The 21,041-nt window shown below is 40.0% G+C and overlaps 1 protein-coding gene across 3 annotated transcripts; it reads right to left on the bottom strand.

Moving 5' to 3' along the window:
* Positions 1-16,784: 16,784 nt before the first annotated feature.
* LOC147440043 (universal stress protein PHOS32-like) lies at positions 16,785-18,424 on the bottom strand. Of its 3 annotated transcripts, none has more exons than XM_086485735.1 (5): positions 18,131-18,424; positions 17,896-17,999; positions 17,695-17,813; positions 17,115-17,198; positions 16,785-17,023 (listed from the first exon to the last, which is right to left on the bottom strand). In XM_086485735.1, exons 1-5 carry the CDS (start codon positions 18,300-18,302, stop codon positions 16,912-16,914), a joined length of 591 nt encoding a protein of 196 aa, XP_086341861.1. In that variant the 5' UTR covers positions 18,303-18,424; the 3' UTR covers positions 16,785-16,911. The 3 variants fall into 3 exon arrangements, with proteins under 3 accessions (XP_086341861.1, XP_086341859.1, XP_086341860.1); XM_086485733.1 differs by adding an exon at positions 17,365-17,426 and having other exon boundaries at positions 16,974-17,193; positions 18,131-18,422; XM_086485734.1 differs by adding an exon at positions 17,365-17,426 and having other exon boundaries at positions 16,974-17,198; positions 18,131-18,421.
* Positions 18,425-21,041: the final 2,617 nt, after the last annotated feature.

Genomic DNA, 21,041 nt, shown 5'->3' with positions numbered 1-21,041 from the left:
AAATGTTAAGTGACCCTGCCAGGGCTTCATTACGCACACACTTTGTTCATTCGTTTAGGTTTATGGATGACTTGAGTAACCTTAACAATCCCATGTTCGAAGATACACTTAGAGATATATATCCTCCCTGTCTTAATATTGAACCTACGTTCTCTGATAGAATAATGTGGCTTGATAAATGGGTCATCTCTAGGACTCACTTCCTTAATATCGAGATTACTTTAACTCCCCCTTTCTTGGGTAGTTTTTAAACTCGTTTCTTCTGGAAAAGAGATAATCTCAAACTCGTATCTTCTAAATTTACAAACAGAAAAGCAATAGACCCTTTAAAAATTCTTTACACAGCTATCTAGGAATGCTTTTTCTTACAATGTATGCTCGTCGGACAGTTTTTCAGCATATGAAGAAATCAATACTCTTATTACCAAGTTCATTAATAATGGGTTTCTTAGAAAAAACCTAGTTGCTTGTATCTGCAATTCCTTAAAAATGTATAATTGGTCCGGCCTTAATTTTGACCTGCAGAATTTGATTAGTCTCATTTAACCAGAATAAGATACACTGGAGAAATGAATTTCTCACTTTCTGAAGGAAACCTCCTATTTTCCTTCCAAAAAATTTATAAATGAATGAAATTTTTTTGAGGTAGTAGGCCCATATTCTATGGGTCTACTACCTCTTAGAATATGGTGCCTGGGAATGGCTGGACGCGCACACACACACGCACACACACATACACAAATACACTTAGAATATGGTGCCTGGGAATGGCTGGACGCGCACACACACACGCACACACACATACACACACACATACACACAAAATTACATGTCCCCTTTTTTTTCTTCACCTTTACATCTCTATTAAACCATCCATTACATGATCACACAAATAGCTGTCACAATAATAACACATGTTTGGACGCTTAGCCAAAGGTAAGATACGGTTGGCTAAAATTACACTAAACTCCTTGGTGTGGGGTGTATGGTTAAAATATCCTCTGAGGGGTAGACCAAAATTGTGATACAAAAATATCTTATGATGTGGTAGAAACTGCACTAGCAAATATAACCGCTCGGAAAGTCCACGCTTCATTAAATGTTCCACATAATAATATTGAGGCCCTAAGCTCAGGGCTTCCTTTACCATCGCCAGACGGATATTGTTCCTGAAGTGTTCTCGACCCCAAAGGGTCACACGTGTCACTCTATTTTGATATGTCTACCATTTCATCTGCGTAACTGACGTTCCTAATAGAAGGAATAGAAGACACTCATAACGGAGTATGGTGGTTCTCCTGATAGACTCACTCGACTGCTGTAAATGAGCAATGGTTATTTCTAATACCTGATCTTGATTATAAGTCATAGTTGATAAAGTTTATGACACAGCTTAAGACAAGTTACTGAAGGAACTTGTACACAATTGGCTGTAAACTCTTAAAAATTTACTCAAGTCTGTTACATTGCACTCTAAAGTTTAATACCGGGCGTCTTATATAGACCCACATAGCTACCTGTACCCAATGACTATCTGTACAAATAGCCCACGCTACTTGCCATCTCTTATTGGGTCCCGTAATACATTAACTCACCTCTATGTTCTTGACATATGTTTCTCCTATAAACTTACCCAACTGGCCATCCTATCTATAATAGTCTCTTTTGAAATATCGGTATTATGAGTAATTTTTTGTCTGTGACCATCCAGAGTTAGAGGCTGTACCTCATTAGAAATTTTAGTGCGCGCATCGACTTAGCAAAAATAGTGTGGAAATTTCAAACTAGCTACTGCTACAAAGTTATTGGTGCTCATAAGCGAGATTCTTGGTAGCCGCTTCTTTTAAATGATTCAAGCTTGTCTTTTATTTTTAGCCTTTAAAACCATAAAAATGCCTTACCTCTTGAACACCTGTATTGTGTGTCTGCTTAGTAACCTTCTGCAAAACTGCTCATTCATCGGCTTTATCGCGCGCTACCCTTTGCATGTAAATAGTGTGTTCATAGATGCGCGGATGCAGTGCTTACGACTCGACACATGCTTTTCTCTACCGGATCTTGTGCTAAAGAAATCCCAGGAAACATGGTCTTTAAGAGCTACCTTGATTTCGAGAATGCCTGGAAAATTCCAGGTCCTTTCTGCTATGGTGGGGCATTACCCTCTATAAAACCTTCACTGATTTCATCAGGCAAGTACTATACTCACTTAGCATCGTTGTTCTGTGATTTCAGCTTGTACTTTCAAAACTTGTAAGCGGTTGTGACTACAACATGCCTAAAAGTATGGAGAAAAATATGGTGGAGTCGTCATCCTCTCTGAGTGTACAGGTTATTTATCTGTTCTAGTGGTGTCCGGCACTCATGCAACTTTTACAATTGGGTTGGACTGGTTTGGCTAAAATGACTGTGCTAAAATTGAGTAAATAGTAATCTTGGTATGTTTAAACTCTGGCTAATTGGACAGATTTATGATCAAATGTGATGCTCTGATTTGGGGAGTTTTTTTTCGCTGAAATCGCTAAAAAATTTGAGAAGATTCACTGTCATATAACTTTTGGTTACTGAGGTGCTGCCAGTTCTTGAAAAGATTCGTAGAGGATAAGAAGCATCACATACCCTAATGATGTTCTATTTTTTTTGTTTAAGCTTGAATACATTTACCTTCATACATCACTTACCCGTAAAATATTTGGCCTTTTTATTGCTCACCACTTGCATTTTGAATATATTGCTGACATGGTAGCTGGATACATCTTGCCTAGTTATGGTTTGGGTCCCCGGCTTTAAAATAATCTAAGCCTTGCTCGTTTAAAATTGCCCTTATTTTCTCTCATTGTATATCATATCAGTGTATAGGAAGATGATTGCATACCCGCATGATGTTGTGACAAAGAGTATAATAATTATTTCTAGCTAGTGTGTAGATATCTATCAAGGGTTGATGGTATATTTGGTACTCTCTAGTATGAGAGATGGTCTTTGACTACGCTTTGGTTGGTCTCTGGATTTTTTAACTATTCTCCGGCCTTTACTGTTCTGGTTTAATTTGGCTGAATGCTTTTTCCTAGGGCTTAGACCTGCCTGGCTGGTCTAGTTGTGATACTATCAAAACATACTTTTTCTTCTTTTTTCGACTTACATATCGAGAAGAATAAATCTGTTGCTTCCTTTTAATTTATGGTAACAAGGGATGGAATTGGTAAAATCTTTTTCGCACGGAATAAGCTGGAATATGTAACTAGCTTTGAGAAAAATATGTCTGATTTGGCATAAGAAGAGAAACAACTGTATTTGATGATGTCAGTTTAGATGTTTGTATCAGTTAGTAAATCATGAAGGGAAAATTGCAAAATCTAGACATAAGGGTTAGGACTCCTCTGGTCGTTTTGCTGGTTTTCGGAGACCTGAACCTTACGGTGTTGTTTTTTCTTTAAAGACATCACCTTAGAAATTTGGAGATTTTTTATGACTTTGCTTTATCTATAATACTACAGTAGCCGTTTAGGCTCTGTTAGTGAAATAAAATCTGGGTTTGACATGGCTCATGTGTAACTGGCTTTCCTCTAGCACTTCATGAGATATTTTGAAGTAGATTAGCTGTTAAAAACTAATGCCTACTATGGGGTATATGTCTCGAGCTAACTTGTGCTTGCCCATATGGGGTAAAAATCTCCGAAAGCTATTTTAAGATTGATTTAGAAACTGTTAAACATAAGTTGATTGAGAGAACCTCCTTAAAACACTTTAAACTCAAGATAGGCAACATAATGTTTTTTTTTTTAAAAAAAGGGGAAATTCTTTGATAAATGGTAACATTTACTATGGGAATCTCACTCTAGGAAAGATTTGCTAAAAACCAAGGATTTTTGGATAGTAAGAACTTGCCTTAAAAAACTCTTATTCTTTTTTTCAAAATACAAATACATTTTGGGAACTGGTGTTTTTTTCATTGGGACATGGATAACAACTGGGATGCCCATGCATCACCTGTACACAGTAACAATTGCTAATCGAGCATTTTCTTGTTTACTATGGGTGCATGTGAGGGCTACCTTCTTTGATAAAAGCATACTATTATATGTGGTTGAGGACATGAGGCCTATCTCTTACCCTGAAGCACCATCACCCCAGACTTTGGGATTACTTTCTCCCATGTTGTACTTTGTTTTCTTCAAAACCGTGTATAAAATTTATTCTCAACAACAAATAAATTATTGTACAAATCCATTGTATTTGCCAAGAATTATTGGTTTATGAATAGGTAGTGTTCGTTTGCACGTATGTATCTATTTAGAACTGCTACACACACACACACACACACACACACACACACACACACACACACACACACTGGTACTATAGTTACTTTGGCTACTTTTCCCCCCCTCCCTCTATCTTCCTCCCCCCCCCCCCCCCCCCCCCCCCCCCACCCCCCTCTCGAACACTCATTAATCTTGTCCGACATTTGATGGGATACTGCTTACAATAAGCCATGAATAGGCTATGGGACTTTGCCCTTGCATAATAATAAAAAAGTATATTTCCCCTGGAGTAACGAGCGTGAGTAAAACGCCTTGTTCTCATTACATTGGGTAGGCGGCCTACACTTCCTGGCTATGGATCTCCCCTTGCAATGGTTTCTGTGTACCGCTTGATGACACCACACAGCAGGGCAACTCGCCTCTCTCATCGTTCACGCTCGAAGGACTGGCAGTCCAACCTCTATAAATAAGGTGAGGGCGCACCTTGCCCCTCACTTAGCTTGTGGTTATTTTTTGTTGTTTTTTTTACTAAGGGGATTTACCGCCTGCTTCACGATTCGAGCTATGGAGCTCACTACTCAAACTTCTTAGGTTTGCTTCTAGGCCTTTACGTACCTCACGCCCATTTTTGATTAAAATCTCTTTAGCTTTATCTTGCTAAAACGCAGTAAGAAAAGTTGTTTCAACATTGGGGTAGAACTGCTTGACTGGTTTTTTCGACAGTCATCTACTGTAGTTATTAGATGTTTCTAACAGCATGGCATATGGTTGCTACTGCTTACATAAACTCTCAAATGATGTGGTAGCGTTGTACTGTCTGCTGACAGTTTTTTTGGCTTATACTGTTTTGTTAGGGGTTCTGCTTGACTGGTTTTTTTTCGGCAGTAGTCTACTGTGGTTCTTAGATTTTTTAGTAGCAAGGCATTTGGTTGCTACTGCTTACCTAAACTCTCAATGATTTGGCAGAGTTGAACTGTTTGCAACAATTTTCGGCATTCTATTGGTTTTTTTATGGCCCGTCTTATTCTTAGTTTCGACTATTTGCGCTTGGTATTTTGGGGACTTGCATAATAAATTGGACCTCTGTTATGGTCCGCTCTCTGAGCTGCGTATGGTTGGTTCTCTTTTACTCTCTATGGTCGTTCTTCTGATGGTAAGTATATGGCAATTTTTTGTTGAGGTGCAGGCTATCTCGATTACTGGCCTAACTGGTCTTCGACGTTAAAACTGGTTTTTTTTGGTTAAAAAATTAAAAGCTAATCTTAGCTTTGTATCATTTAAATCATGGGGTACCTTGTACGGATTCACAATGTGAGAAAGGATGATCTCTTGCTTAGCGTGTCCCTTGGTTTTTTGAGGAAACTACCAATGGTTGACCATTCTGCTCTTTCTGAAGGTAAGTATATGGTTTTTTAAGGCTTGGCATGTGGAAAGGAATTGGAAAATGACTCCACTATTCAGACCGCTGGTAGTATATGACGTGTTAGATACTGCTTTTTGAAATTACCTGTCATATGGAGGTAATGCCAAACTATAACATCTTTTTGGACTTATATACCGGACTATGATGCCTTCATGAGTTGGAACATGGTCCGTGGCTTACTTTAAAACAACTGGATTACTGTAGCATTCAGATTAGTATGTATATTTTTTTTTCGAACATGCCATACCTCTACCTATTGGCTAGCCATTTGTGTATAAGATGAAATGTATATTTAACTCCCCCTATCAGGAGCTTCCCTGATTTTTATACTCTGGTTGTATTGCAGGTTGCCACAAACCCTTGCGGAAGAAGAACTCTCAACAAAGTGGATCCGGAAAATGGTTTCATCTACTTACACTGTCTCTTTCACAATGCACTCCTCGATTGGATTCAACCAAAAAATCTTTTTTGTGAGTGCTTTGATCTATTTTTTGGTAATCAAAAATTACTCAACAATATACTCATAGGATGGAAAGACCATCATCCCATAAAAAATATGATCTATAACAATGACTTTCTTCAGCATGATTCTGTCCCTCATTGTTCATGTGAACATTATACCTCTTTTTGTAGATATTTTAAAGGTTTTGATAACCATGATTGCACTTGTGATCTTAGCATTATTGAAAACACTAAAATACAAAGAATTTTGGCCAAAGGGCTCAATCATTTACCTAATTTTCCCAAAAACCCATACCTTGCCCTATCAGCTATACTAAGTTGTCTCACTGACCTTGTTAGTGCTCTGCGACTGGAGATGACAGTCCTACCGGACTTAAGGGAAGTAGTGAAGGAGTGCTTCTTTCGTAAAATTTCATAACTTCCTAATAATTGGTTATCATCTAATGAATCTTGGCTTACTTCTCATTTATCTCTCGTTTTTCAAAAGATCTCCGATAAATGGTTTGTTGTCGGGCTTGACAAAAGCTCTAATTGTCCTACTATTTTTTGCAAAAACCTTGCATGGAAGGCAGCTCGTGATCGAGTATCTGTAAAGAATTCTGTCATATTAATGCTACACCTCAAACTATTTCAAATAAAATTGCTAATCACTTAGGGTTTCTTGGCTATTCTATGATGAACACTAAGCTACCAGTACTTTTTCCCACTTATAAAATCCATAAGCATAAATTTAGGTGGATATCTGATGCCTCCAATTGTGTCTTCACCGATATCACCAAGGATATTACTCTTTGCCTTGACCTTATTTTATCTGAATTGGAGCTTATTTGTGCCACTAAACAGAAAATCTGCCAAGACTTCCTACATATCCAGTATAACCCCTTCTGGCTTACTAAAAATTCTGCGGAGGTATCACTTAACCTTCCTCAGAATATCTTCCACATCTTTACCGCTGATATCACACAATGCTACAAAAACATTCCCCTTGATGGAGATCTTGGCCTTAAAACTGTTCTTGCCAAGGTAATCAAGTTAGCTTTCTCCAATGCTAGAAAGAAGAAGTTCTTTTATCTCTCTATCCAAAAAACCTAGATAAATTCATCTGTCTCACTCCTTGCACTCCCTACACTTTGATGAAGCTAAACTTTACTCCTACATCTCCTGGCTACTAAATAACTGCATTGTAGTCTCAGGCGGTCTTTGCTTTAACCAATGCCTTGGCATCCCCATGGGTTTTTCTTACTCTCCACTTATGTGTAATATTTACCTTGCTTACTTTGAATATAGATGGTGCCTCAAAACCATGCAAGAGTACAAAAATAAGCTTCCACAGTTCAATCATACTATAGATACATGGATGACTTACTAAGTGTTAACAATAGAGACTTCCCTAAGGAAATTTATCTGATTTACCCTCACTGCCTGAAAATTGAACCTACCTCTCTCCATGAGACCATCACACCCATTGGGGCCTTCTGCATGTCCGTCCAATTTCTTAACCTCTCGATAACCCTTCACACCCCATCTGTTGGTGGGTATGATCTTAGGTTTGTGTGGAAAAGAGATCTTCTAAAGCTACCACTCATAGAGTTCATAAAAAAGAATAGCAATAGGCCCTACAAAGTTGCTATCAGCTCTTGTATCAGCCTACTACACCTAATTTGCTACTCTTCCTCTAACCCTTCTCTTGCCTGGGAAGAGGTCTTTTTACTTATAAAAAAGTACTGCCTTAATGGGTTTAATAGAAATCAGATCTGTAACACTATCATACAATCTCTCACCCATCATAGCTGGCTTGGGCTACATTTTGATAAAGAGAATCTCATTTCTCTTATTAGGTAGTAGGCCCATACACAATGGGCCTACTACCCACCCATTGTGTATGGTGCCTGGGAAAGGGCGGGTACACACACACACACACACACACACACTCACTATGGTACTATAGTTACTTTGGCAACGTTGAAGTGTCTGCAACAGTTTTTGGCATTCTACTGGTTTTTTATGGGCCGTCTTATTCTTAGTTTTGATTTTTTGCGCTTGGTATTTTGGGGACTTGCATAATAAATTGGACCTCTGTTACGGTCCGCTCTCTGAGCTGCATACGGTTGGTTCTTTTTTACTCTCTATGGTAGTTCTTCTGATGGTAAGTATATGGCAATTTTTTGTTGAGGGGCCCTTCTCAAGCCGTTAGGTTATCTCGATTACTGGCCTAACTGGTCTTCGATGTTAAAACTGGTCTTTTTTGGTTAAAAAATTAAAAGCTAATCTTAGATTTGTATCATTTAAATGATGGGGTACCTTGTACGGATTCACAATGTGAGAAAGGATGACCTCCTGCTTAGCGTGTCCCTTGTTTTTTGAGGGAACTACCAATGGTTGACCATTCTGCTCTTTCTGAAGGTAAGTATATGGTTTTTTAAGGCTTGGCATGTGGAAAGGAATCGGAAAATGACTCTACACTATTCGGACCGCTGGTAGTATATGACGTGTTAGATACTGCTTTTTGAAATTACTTGTCATATGGAGGTAATGCTATGCTCGTAATGCATGAAGCTTTTCATCTTCATTGCATCACGTAGGTCACAAGGAACACAAAGAATGTATTGTACCAAGTCTCTCTTGATGGGAGAACCTATCATACAAATGCCTATTGGAGAGGGGACCGGCTCCACATAAATCCGGTCCTCACTTGTTGTTATGTTTTCTAAATTCTCTCTCGAGAGCTTTGGTATGAATAATGGAGTCTTTGCCTACGGCTTTACCATTATTGAGCCATAAGAAGTCTCCAAGGATCTATCCCTCAGCAATACTGCAATATTAGACCAACTCCACTACTCTCTATAATTAAGCAATTCGAATCGTGGGTGTAGATACTTAAGTGCCGATTTTCAAAGTCTAAGAGGAGTAGAAACTAAGGTTTTGAATTGCCAAGAATACACTAAGTAAAGACATAAGTTTAATTAGCATGGCTAACAACAACCAAGAGGGTAGAATGAACATTGATAACTTTGATTTTGCACATGAAGGTGCTAATGATGATGCCCTCATGTTTGTCAATTATCTTGTTACTAGGTTGCAACAAAACCCTGCTTTGTAAGCTGAAGTTACTCAACAACTTCGCGCTTATGGGATTTCCCTTCCTCTCCAAGAGGAGATAGAGCTTATGAGGCCTCTTGAAGAGACCCCCAAAAGAAGACTCTCTCCCATACGAGAGGAGGAATCCAAAGAGCAAGAAAGTAATGAATTTGTAAGTTCCTCTTAAGATGTGGCTCCACGAAGATGGTGGTCTAGACGATCGCCAACTCCCCCTAAGAGGAAACGTTCAACCCACAATCCTTCTCCTCGTCACTCCAAAAGGTAAGAGAGGAAACAAAGGGCAAGAAAGAGGTCACCCTCTTCTCCTTCTTCTTCACCTTCTTCCTCTTCCGATAAAATCTATGGCTATTCTCCTAGAGAATACGAGAGGGGAGGATATCGCAAATCTTACCGTGCATGGTGAAGGCCACAAAAGCTCAAGAAGTTCAAAGAGGGAAGAAAGAATATCTCTTTTCTCACCTATGATGGCACCTTTGGTGCCACAATATTGGCCTTCATCCAACAATTTGATGCAGCCTTTGGAGACGAGGGCTTCATGGAGTCCTCCAAGCTACGTCATGTAGCTATGCAGTCGTCAATGGTGGGCTAGCCTTCGTGGCAACGGAGAAGCCCCAAAGACATGGAAAACTCTATGAGTTTCCATCATGAAGCAATTCCTTGCAAGAGATGCAAAGGACAAAGTGCTTACCGTATGGCGTAGTTTGAAGTTTCTCTCCCATGAGTCTATCCACAAATATGTAGACAAGTTTTGGGATTTACATCTCAAGACTACTATCTTTTAAAAGATAGACTTCACCGAGCAAAAACAACAATTGTGCAGGATTACCTGAAGAGATGGTCGAGCATGTCAACTCTCAATGGTTTGGTTCTATCACCGAGGTAATCCATCACACCATGATTGCTTCGCGCATCAATTTCCAACCAGGGGCTAGACGGAATGTCAAGCCCATGGAAAGCTTTAAAAAATAGTATACAAAAACTTTGATATCTCCTAATTGGTACAAACTTAGCCTATGTGCGTGAGACACAAAAATGAAAATTTTAATGGAATAGTACGTTTCTGCCTCCCTGATGTAGTGCATTTAGTCTGTCACCCACTTTCCTTTCTATCACTGACCACATGGCCTCCAACCACTCAACTTGCCTTGCATGTTTTGCAACGGCTTTTCCTATACAAACCTCCTATTGTAAGCATCAAATCCCTACAGTTGGGCTTGTACACTTGCTTTGATATTGTGGCATACATCATCACATGTCCCATCATTGCACAATTAACATATACAGTTCAATCAAGTAGATTTGAATATTTTGACCTTGTTTGGCATTGTGAAAGCGGAGTGACACAACATCCACCTCCTCTGAATTTGCACATCCTCCGGCATGTGCCAACTTGATTGGAATAATGTTCATCTTCATGAGTCCTCCAGGATCATACGGGAACCTCAACATACTACAGTCAGCCAATCATTCGTTACCTTCACCTAAGGAATCCCCTCCTTCAGAGCACGTGGAGATAACTTGACATTACCTTTAAGCATCTTCATACCCACCTGAATCAAATGGGATAAGAAGAAAACTGTCAAAACATTAGAGCTTCATAAAACCCTTCAAGTATATGCATTTTCAAACGCCCCATAATGTGTGTGTATTCTGCAAGCTTCACACAACATAACACCATACCTTGGACCCAATACCATACAATGACTTGGATTTGCTCCAATTTTTTTTGGATCCACTTGGTTTGAACTTCATGTTCAGTAAGTAGCATCTATAATCTTTGCAAAATAGGAAAACATACCCTAAATCAAGAGGAAGTACCCAAACCTTGTTGGTGATTGGAAAGAGAATCTGTCTTTTGACATACATACAGCAAGTACTCCCTTTTGCTGGCAACCATAAAATCCCCTAACATGATCAGCAATAAGGAAAATACCATAAAAATCCCATACTGTGCATATCCTTCGAAGAAGCTAGCAAACATCTTCTGAAAAGTTTGGTTGCCTTGCCACCTTGGTAGATGGTTTGGAATACCATCTTCACCCCCTCTAGCTTTATAATCCTTATGTGCTTGTTGGTATCTCATTCCCACATCATCAACTTTGACACTTAGGAGCTCAACAACATCCTCTGAATTTCAATTCTGGAGTATTAGTCACACATATAGACTTATCTATGCATAAGTCCTTTGCATGATGGCCTTCTTCAAAATTACATTTGCCTATTGAAGCCAATTTTCCCTCTATAAGACCTATGTTCCCTCTGAAAAGGAATTCCCATCATTAGGTGCATCCCCACATGTTGAACCATGTGTATGTAAGCCACATAGAAAAACATCAATGATGCCATTCTCATTTTGTTCCACAACATCGTCAAATGCATGCACTTATTTGACTTCCTTAAACTGCCAAATAAAGAGGCCCTCCTAGACTCAATTCTCTTCCTAATGGGAGTATCTTTGAAAATTATGAAGCTGTGAAATTTTCATCAAAGCCTTTGGAAGTTAATTCTTCCATAAAATTCATCATTAGTTCTGAATTTTCCATTTGTACCTCTCACCCCGATCAGATTTACGTTGGGTCCACCAAAGATGTCGTAGTGCGCGGTTGTCGGGGGTTGATCGAAAAAATATTGGGCTTTTGGCTACGAGAGAGTTGACAGAGGAGAGGAGCATAAACATGAATAATTGTATATAATGTAGTAGGAGATATTGGAGAATTAATATGAGAGCATAAGTGCCATTAGATGCTAATTTGTAGAAGATAACATAGATTTAGTAAATATTATAAGATTAGTAGCAATACATAATGAGAAACAATGCAACATGAGCTCAATCCAACATTGAATTTAGTGAATCTGAAACAAATTGTACAGATTATGGTCAGATAATAATCACCAAGATGTTCAAAAACTCTGGGTAGATCCTTAAACATAAGCTCCAGTCTTGACAGTCAATCAGAATCACTGCTTGGTTTCCAATCAATCACAATCTTGGGGTCTTCTCGATGCATGTCAAGACCCTCATAGCCTCATACATTCGATCCTCTCAGTGAATGTAGACTAGAGCTTACCTCAAACATCAGTTTCACTGTCCTTGTACTGTCAAGAGCTCACCCTTCCTTTCCCCAAGCCCTTGAATATGTAACCACCCTTTGTCTACTCTTAATCTTGATCGTGAAAAAAACATTAGCAAATAACAACTCGTGGTTTCCTCCTCGTCTTGAACCTTCCTTCTATTCTCTTCACATTGCTTCCCTTGCATAAATTTTGAGAGAGAAAGCTCATTTAAGAAAAAGAATAAACCCCCTTCTTTCTCTATTTCCCCTTCTCCCTTCCTCTTCTCCTATTTCTTCATGTAGCTCTCCTTAAAAACAACAGAGTACAAAAACTTTGATATCTCTCAATCGGTGCAGAATTAGCCTATTTGAGTGAGACACACAAATTTCCAAAACGACGTTCCCCTCATCATTGATGTCCCATTTTTTAAAAAAAACGAGTTTTGTAAAAAATTTACAGAATAGGACTTTCCAGCCCCCCTCAGGCAGTACATTTAGTCTCTCACTCACTCCCTTTCCTTTCTATAAATGAATGCATAGCCTTCAAGTTTAAGAGGCATTTTCCATACAACACTTGGGCTTGCATGCCTGCTTTCCCTAGATATGCTACATGATGTGGTTCTAACCGCTAGATTTTAAATTTCATTTTGGGTGAAAATTTTGAATTTAAATAAACTAGCCGTTTTTCCTGTGTGATTTCCAATCCTATCCTTTGATTGCTTTCTTAATACAAAAGGTTTGACTCCCTTAAACTGCCAAATAAAGAGGCCCTCGTAGACTCCATTCTCTTCCTAATGGGAGTATCTTTTGAAAAATCTGGAACTGTGAAATTTTCCCCATTATACTTGGTATGGATGTTGTAAAACATTGCACATGGCTGAAAATAATCACACAAATTCGCATATCTACTTTACACAAGTTGTTACATACCTCACCATCATTCTAACTCCTGCACTTGCATGGGCTAATATCAATGATTTGCAAAATTTAAAGAAAGGTTTTTTGTGCTTCAAGGGCAAAGGTGAGGTTATTACCTTGGGTGGTATGAATGGATGCAGAATAACATTGCAACTTGATACAAAACAAATTGACTTTCCATAGTGCTCAAACAAAAAATTGGATACATTCGTGCAGGATTGAATCTCAATAGATGAAGAAGGGCCATGACTATGGGAAGTCAATTATGCAATTATACTGCCATACTGATAGGAAATGGTGCACAAATATGGGAGGGCTTGGCCTTTGAAGCATGCAAGAAACTACTTTCAAAAAGTGCCATCCATTACATTACATTGAGGCTTTGTTATGCAAAAATTAATTGACAGTTATTGCGTCTTTAGCAAAACAAGTGATAAATCAACAAGAGCTTGCCCAACGGATTAAAGACGAGGAATAAGAAAAACAAAAACTTGGACAATTGCTATATGATCTTTACTTGGCTTATAATCATAATTAACAAAGAAACGAAACACAATATGAGTGATGCCCTGCACGCTACGCACTCCCCTCTCTCTCCCCTATGGCAGTATGTTATGCCCATCTAGTGGGCTTCGTTTTTTTGGGATGCAAAAGTCACAATTGTGAGCGATTGTATTAGAATGCCGCGAAAAAATTACAAATCAGCCTCGAGTTCATGCCGAGGCTTGAGGGCCAGATGGTTACATCAGAGAAGCATCTACTAACGTACTATTACCAAAAGCCCAATCCTTCACACCGCAAGGTTCGAGCGGATGGCGAGAGTCGTCCTAAGCCGATCATCCGAGCTTTGCCTTTTTCCTAAACGCAAATATGAACTCCTTGCTTTCTTGCACTATCTCTGAGAAGCTAGCCACAAAGAGGATACTATCAAAGACACAGCAAGTCTTGGCCTTCCGGATATTACTAAAGAAACAATATCTGACAATTTGCGTGCATATTAGAAGCGCAGTGCTTCGAAATTGTTTTCCACCAAGATACAGATCCTTCTTGAAAAACCCTATCTTCCATGTTCTTTGTACCCATTTGTATACCTTCCCTGCCAAGCCTCTAATTATCGGGCATTCCATGAAAAGGTGGGCGAGGTCTTCGCTAGTCAATATGCACCTTGAACATCTATCGAATCTGATACCACCTGCCTGAATGTTGACGCATGTCGACAAAGCCCTCCACAACACCTTCCACAGAAATACCTTCATAAAATACGGCATTGTGGATTCCAAATGTTCTTCGTGACCTCATCCCATTGAGATTTCGGCCAGTGTTTCTTCCACTATTTGTTCACAGGGACGAACCAAACAACCTCATGAATTCACGCTTGGTAGATGCCCTTGGTATGAGGTTTAAAGAAATGGCCATCCAAAGGCCATTTCCAAGATTTCCACTCAAAAGTAGATTCCCAGATCGACATCAGAATGTTTTCCAGACCTTCTACCACTCTGTTGACAAGCAACTTCTCCATGCCATTGAGTTGAAACTAGGCAACCAACTGGTCAGATGATTCACATTTTTTAAAAAGTAATCTTTGCAGTGACAACATTATTGAATTACTAATAGAAAAGTTTATAGTTAATTTTTTTCGTTAACCCAAAAGGCAAAGAGAAACTACGACCTTGCCCTTCAAATACCATGCAAAAAATTATTTGACATATCGAGCAAGGAAGTGCTCTAGGTCTTTGTCTCCTTTGTAATGTCTCTTCCTCTTTGCCACAATCCACAAGCAATTTCAAGAATTCAACTTCTACTGGGCTATGACTTCGTGTTAAAATGGTACAATGCAAAAGCATTTGAGACACTGTTGTGACAATCGACAAACAAAGAACATACATACATACAATGTATGGGAGCATGCACATGTGAAAATATTAGTAAATTCGTATCGAAAGCAAGTGTCAAAAGATGCAATTACTTGTTATTGATGTCCATAAGTATTCTAAAAAAGATTTAAGTATACCACTTGAGTGGAGGGCTCCATAGGTGGGTAGTGGCTAAAAGGGTATACGTAAGGTCCAACGATTTTGTGTGAGTGTGTGTCTGGGGTTGCTATCGAGTTTTCCCCACATAAAGCAAATAAGTTTTTAGAAAAATCCATAGATACAATTATGCCCCAAATGTGAAGCTCACACCCATGAGTCACATATTTTTGGTAGGAAAGATGAACTCCCATCTCCTTAATGGTAGCAATGCATAGGGGGACGAGAGAGCGGTGCCTCTCTCATACCACCATCGATACTTAGCCCTCACACAATTTTCTTGGCCTCCCTTGAAGAGGAACCTAGCTTGGCAATAGTTTGGTAGTATATTGGGATCTAAGGTGAGGTTCCATAAGTCTTGGAATAGCTCTAATCAGAATATCAACTTTAGGCTAACTTGGCTTTTGTTGCTAAGTGTTGCATTGGCTCATTCCCATAAAAGAAAACAGAATCATACACTTTATCAAAGCAACTTTACCAACTTTTTCCTCACTCATTACCTTTCCATGGCTTCTCCTCACTTCATTGCCCACTCTACTTTAATCAAACAAGGTTTTGACAAGCATTAAACACGCACATTTCAATATTAAGGATTAATGTTCAGCTATAGTCTTTACATGAATGGAACATCACCTGTTGATAACTATTGGATCACTTTTGTAAAAAGTCGTGCAAAAAGACAAACTACTTTTAAGAGGATAAGTGAAGGAAACTTTTAAAGTGGCAACAGTCTTGTGACATTGCATCCATATGCAATTGTGTTTGAGAATAGAAAACAATCAGTGTCTTGTTATGCTTACATGTAGTCTTGTGTGGATGGAATGTGAAATGGTTAAGACTGAAAAACTAGTTGAGTTATTTTTTTTTCCCCATGAGCGCAATAAATTTACATTAGAGAGAATCAAATATTACATCTGATTAGCCATGACGGGCTAAATTGGATACGTAGGGGATTGTGGGACATAGTATATTGGGTGGCAAAGCATACAAAGGGCAACCCCATACATGGGGAGTTGGCAAGAGTTAGCTCCATACCTAATTGGAGGGGCATGCATTAAAAATTAAAAGGACTTCCATTTACATAAACTGTAGTAATACGAACAGGCTTTTCTCGAGGAAATAATAACACGTTTATTCGGAAGAGCACATATATATACGACCACCATTACAAGGTGTAGAGAAATTGCCTTGAAAGATTACCTTATTAGCCACCTTATTATTTATTGAATACATCAATATGACCTCCAGTACAAAGCAGAGAAATTGCCTTTGAGAAGTTGAGCTCAAGTTTGCGGTGAAGGCACCTTATTAGCCGCCCACATTGTAGTAAACTCGGCATATCCAACAACCATTATTATTATCTTTCACCATCAACACGGGGAAGGTAGTAGGGAGAAACTATACACATATCATTATTTTGCATATGGCATAAGCTCCGCAATGTTTACTAAGCAGAAGAACTTTTCCCACACTATCTTTACTTGGCAAAATGATGGGTATGCTCTTGAAACAGGAAAGGGATTGCAAACGGAAAATCTAAGCCCAAAAGACTACAGCTTCTTCCATAATAGGTTCACAATGAATGTAGATACATATCGGACCATTTGCTTCACTAGATCAGACTCCTCAGCTGAGAACCGTCTTCCTTTGGCGTACAAACAGGTTTAAAATGACGACAAGACTAAAAGTGGTATGCTACGTCTGCAAGCTGAAGGATGCCCGTAAATATGGCAATGGGTCCTTTCACAATTCCTGCCAAACTTATTAATGTGTCCACTACAAAACAAAAGATGCTCAAATGAGCACGTACGTAAGGACCACAGAAACATCTCCGAGTCGAGTGATCACACCATCACTAACAACTCACATCACATCAGCTGGTAACTTTACTACCGTGACTGGACACGGCGCATTGTTTACAACATAATTGCTAACACTGCCAAGAACTGCCCTGCAAAGATGTCCAAGAAAACTTCAATAAAGGAATAATACCCTGCAGTAGTAAGTACCTAATCCATTCCTCGGCAAAACCAAATTAGCTGACTGACAAAAGGTGCATGCAACTACCTCTCCCAGGCAAATCATTAGCAAATGTAAACAGAAAGAGATTTCCTTACATAATTTGTCCCTAGATAAGATGCTTGCTCGGCATGAAGGCCAGCAAAACCAAAGCACCGATCTAGGAATCCACAAGGTACAATGCCGCCATACAATTAGCACCTCGATGTTGAAAAGGAAAGGATGCTAATGCTAAGCTGTCTTATTCTACTCTCTCTCTCTCTCTCTCTCTCTCTCTCTCTCTCACAGACCCATCGCGGCTGCCACGGCGAGCATAGAAAAACACCTCCAAATGCACGATGAAGCCAGGCAAACAACAGCAAGCATGAAAAAGCGTGTCTAAATGCATCTGTAGAGTTTACGGTTGGAGCGCGGAATGTTGAACATACCTCTTCAGTGTCCCCAGTCCCCTATTGCCCATAACGATGCAATCCAAGGGCAGATCTACTACAGCATCACATATCTTCTCCCTCGCATCACCCCAGTACACCTTAAAGACGACGACGAGCTGGAAACAGCATCAAAAGAAAATGATTAGCAAAGCTTGAGGACGTCTGCATAACAATCTTTGACAAAAATCAATGTACAACCTCCTTCTGTCGAGCCTCCTTCTGTAGCAAACTCAAAAGTTCGGCATCTTGCTCAATCCCATACTTGCCTAGACTGCTTGCAAATTCTTCAAGCGGCATTAGCGCTGTGGCAACAAATTATCAAAAGATCAAAAACCTCATCTGGCTCACTACATTTTGTCAAAACCAGACTTGGAGGCGAGAGAGAGAGAGAGAGAGAGAGAGAGAGAGAGAGAGAGAGAGAGAGAGACTCAACGAGATCCACTGTCCTCCCAGAGGTGCATTTCACCCTCCTCGTTGTGCTTCTTGACTACAGCCACCAAAATGAGGTGATCCCCGTCCTTGACGATGTTTTTCAGAGCCCAAATCAGCGCGGACTTGCTGCAACCCGAAAAATCCATGGCGACGCCGACCTTCCTAGATGCCATAGCCAAAGGCGGAGAGAGAGAGAGAGAGAGAGAGAGAGTGCGTGAGTATAAAGCCTCTGCGTAGAAGCATATTCTGATGAGAATACTGTGATTTCAATGTGACATGGATTGCGAAATAGGCTAGCCTAGTCCAAGTTCCAACTACAAGGCATCTTACCAAAGGAGGGAATGTCTTTGGACCCAGCACTTGGCGGTGTGGCTCGGACGGGATCTAGGGACCCGACATTAAGCGAGGGCCGTAGATCTACTCGTTAAAGTAAACTCGAACATTAAGCGAGCACCGTAGGTCTTGTCGTTAAAGTAAACTCGGATATTTTTGTAAATCCGAGTTCAAAAAAATATCCGGGTTTACTTTCTCTTGCTCAAAATACAATTGCAAGTTAAAACTCAATGAAAATATCTACATTCCACAAAGTGGTGTGCACAAGTGATGTGGTTAAGGCACATTACTCTCATCCCCCGGGTTGTGTGTTCAATCCTTTGAGGTGGGAAAAGGGGGGGCCGGGGGGTGTCAAAGTCGACGATGCGGAATCGTAGAGACCAAGGAGAGAGAGAGAGAGAGAGAGAGAGAGAGAGAGAGAGAGAGAGAGAGAGAGAGAGAGATAGATAGATAGATAGATTTTATTATCGTCCTCGGAGGTCAAATATGACCTATGGGACCAAAGCTACATGTGATGTAGTATGTGTACGGCTGATGAGTGACTCTCGATGCTCCAAAATTGTAGTGATGAGAGTCGCAATGGAGAGCCCACACTTTGGCTGGGAGAGGAAAGTGTGTAGGTCTAAGTTATGGCTGAAAATGTGAGAGAGAGAGAGAGAGGGAGGAAACTAGTGACAAAAGCGTCTGCCTTCAGTTTCTCGGGGCATAGTCCTCGTCGTTCTTCTTGTTCACTTTTATGGTGGATAAGGGGAGCGGTCGGGCTTGCCCCGCCCGACTCCGAAAACAAAACAAAGAGAGAGAGAGAGAGAGAGAGAGAGAGAGAGAGAGAGAGAGAGAGAGAGAGAGAGTCCTGAATCAATCAACCTTGGCAATGAATAACTGAATGGGGTTGCATCTATAGCAACCTCAGTAAATTGCCCTACCCAGACTTTGACAAATAAATAAAATAAATACATAAAAACCAAAATAAATAATGGGACCACACTAGCCAGTTCACTTGAGATGCCAAAACTCTAACACCCTCTCTGCAGCTCATAGTGGACATAAATACTGAGACCAAGTCAATGAAGAAGCTACCATGGATACCTCAATAGAAGGCCTTGGACTATCGGATACACCTCGGTTTTGCTACTCTCAACTTTGTTCCTTAGAAGAATGCCATCTTGAGCATTGGTTTCCTTTTTAGGAAATTTGAATTGTAGACCACACTACGTCCAAGAATCCCCATTTGTGAACTATGAACACATCACGTCCAAAATATAATACGCCAAGATAATGAACTTTGGAAAACATCATGTCCATTATCCGACCAACAACAATGGATTGGTGCACTCATCCATCGTGTTTTAGATACGTTCCCTGCTAAATGCATGTGCCTTGAACTACAACCTACGGGTTCAAACATCGATTACTTGAACTCCAACATAAGGGTCCACATTAATTATATGGAGCACTTCTTGCCCCTCTTTGCCACTCACAAGCCTCTCTCTGGCTGAAGCTGGTGGCGACACCAATCTCCATGTGACTAGAAGTTGGGAGTCCGTGCTAGTGTAGACTCCACTACACTATTAGCCTCTTTATTGTCTTTCGCTAAGTCACTATCACTGCTTTTACCTTTGTCCTTTGTAGAATCTCTACCTTTGCCCTTGGATCTGCAATCCTTGGACAAATGACCACAATTTCCACAATTGTAACAACGGTTCTTGGTCCCCTTTCTGGAATCTAAAGCAGCAAGTGCTTCCCCGCCTATCTTAGGAATCTGAATTTTTGCCTTGAGTTATCAACACAGCTTCCTACTCAATGAGAAAAGGGCTGAGATCATCAAATTTCAGCTTTTCCTTCGTGAGACGAAGCGTCCTAGACACTGATTCATACACCTCATGCAACTTCGTGAGAACCAAAGCAATTAACTGAGTACTCGTTAGTGCACTTTTCATAATGGATAGTTGATCATGAATAACTTTATCCTTCATAAGAAATGATTGCATGGAACTTCCTTGTGGAAACTGGATGGCAAATAACTGTCCAAGAAGGGTGATTGCTTGCATCATCGTAGAATCCTGATCAAACGTTCTGGCGAGCTTGAACCACATATCATTGGCAATCTTCAAAGTTTGAATGGCTAGAGAAATGTCCTTTTGTAAGAGATTCTGCAATGGTTAACATTGCCTTCGCATTAGCTGCATCCCAATCGACACACAATTTTAGATATTCTTCATCTTGAAGACGGGTGTACCTGTTGTTGGGATCCCTCATAGGACGCGGCTCTGAGCTGTCAACAATATCCCATAAGCCTTTCCATGAGAACCAGAGTTGCATGATTAAATTCCAATGAGCGTAGTTATTGCCATTCAATTTGTCATTGGCACTGGAGTAAGGGGGGGCCACATTAAAGTTGCAAGATCTGGGAATTTGGGAAGGCACTCCAAGGGTGGCTGCACTAATACCTAGGTGCAAAATAATCTCCAAGCCGCTTTTGATGTCCCTGTAACATTTAATGGCCTAATAACTTATGTGTAGCGGAAATTAGCATGAACATAGTGGGCATTTCATTAGAATAGATTCCTAATGAGAATTAC

This window comes from Adiantum capillus-veneris, chromosome 16 (assembly GCF_014529385.1).
Source record: "Adiantum capillus-veneris isolate H3 chromosome 16, ASM1452938v2, whole genome shotgun sequence".
Lineage (NCBI taxonomy): Eukaryota > Viridiplantae > Streptophyta > Polypodiopsida > Polypodiales > Pteridaceae > Adiantum > Adiantum capillus-veneris.
Note: the sequence above shows the minus strand (reverse complement) of the source record. Positions and strands in the feature narration are given on the sequence as shown.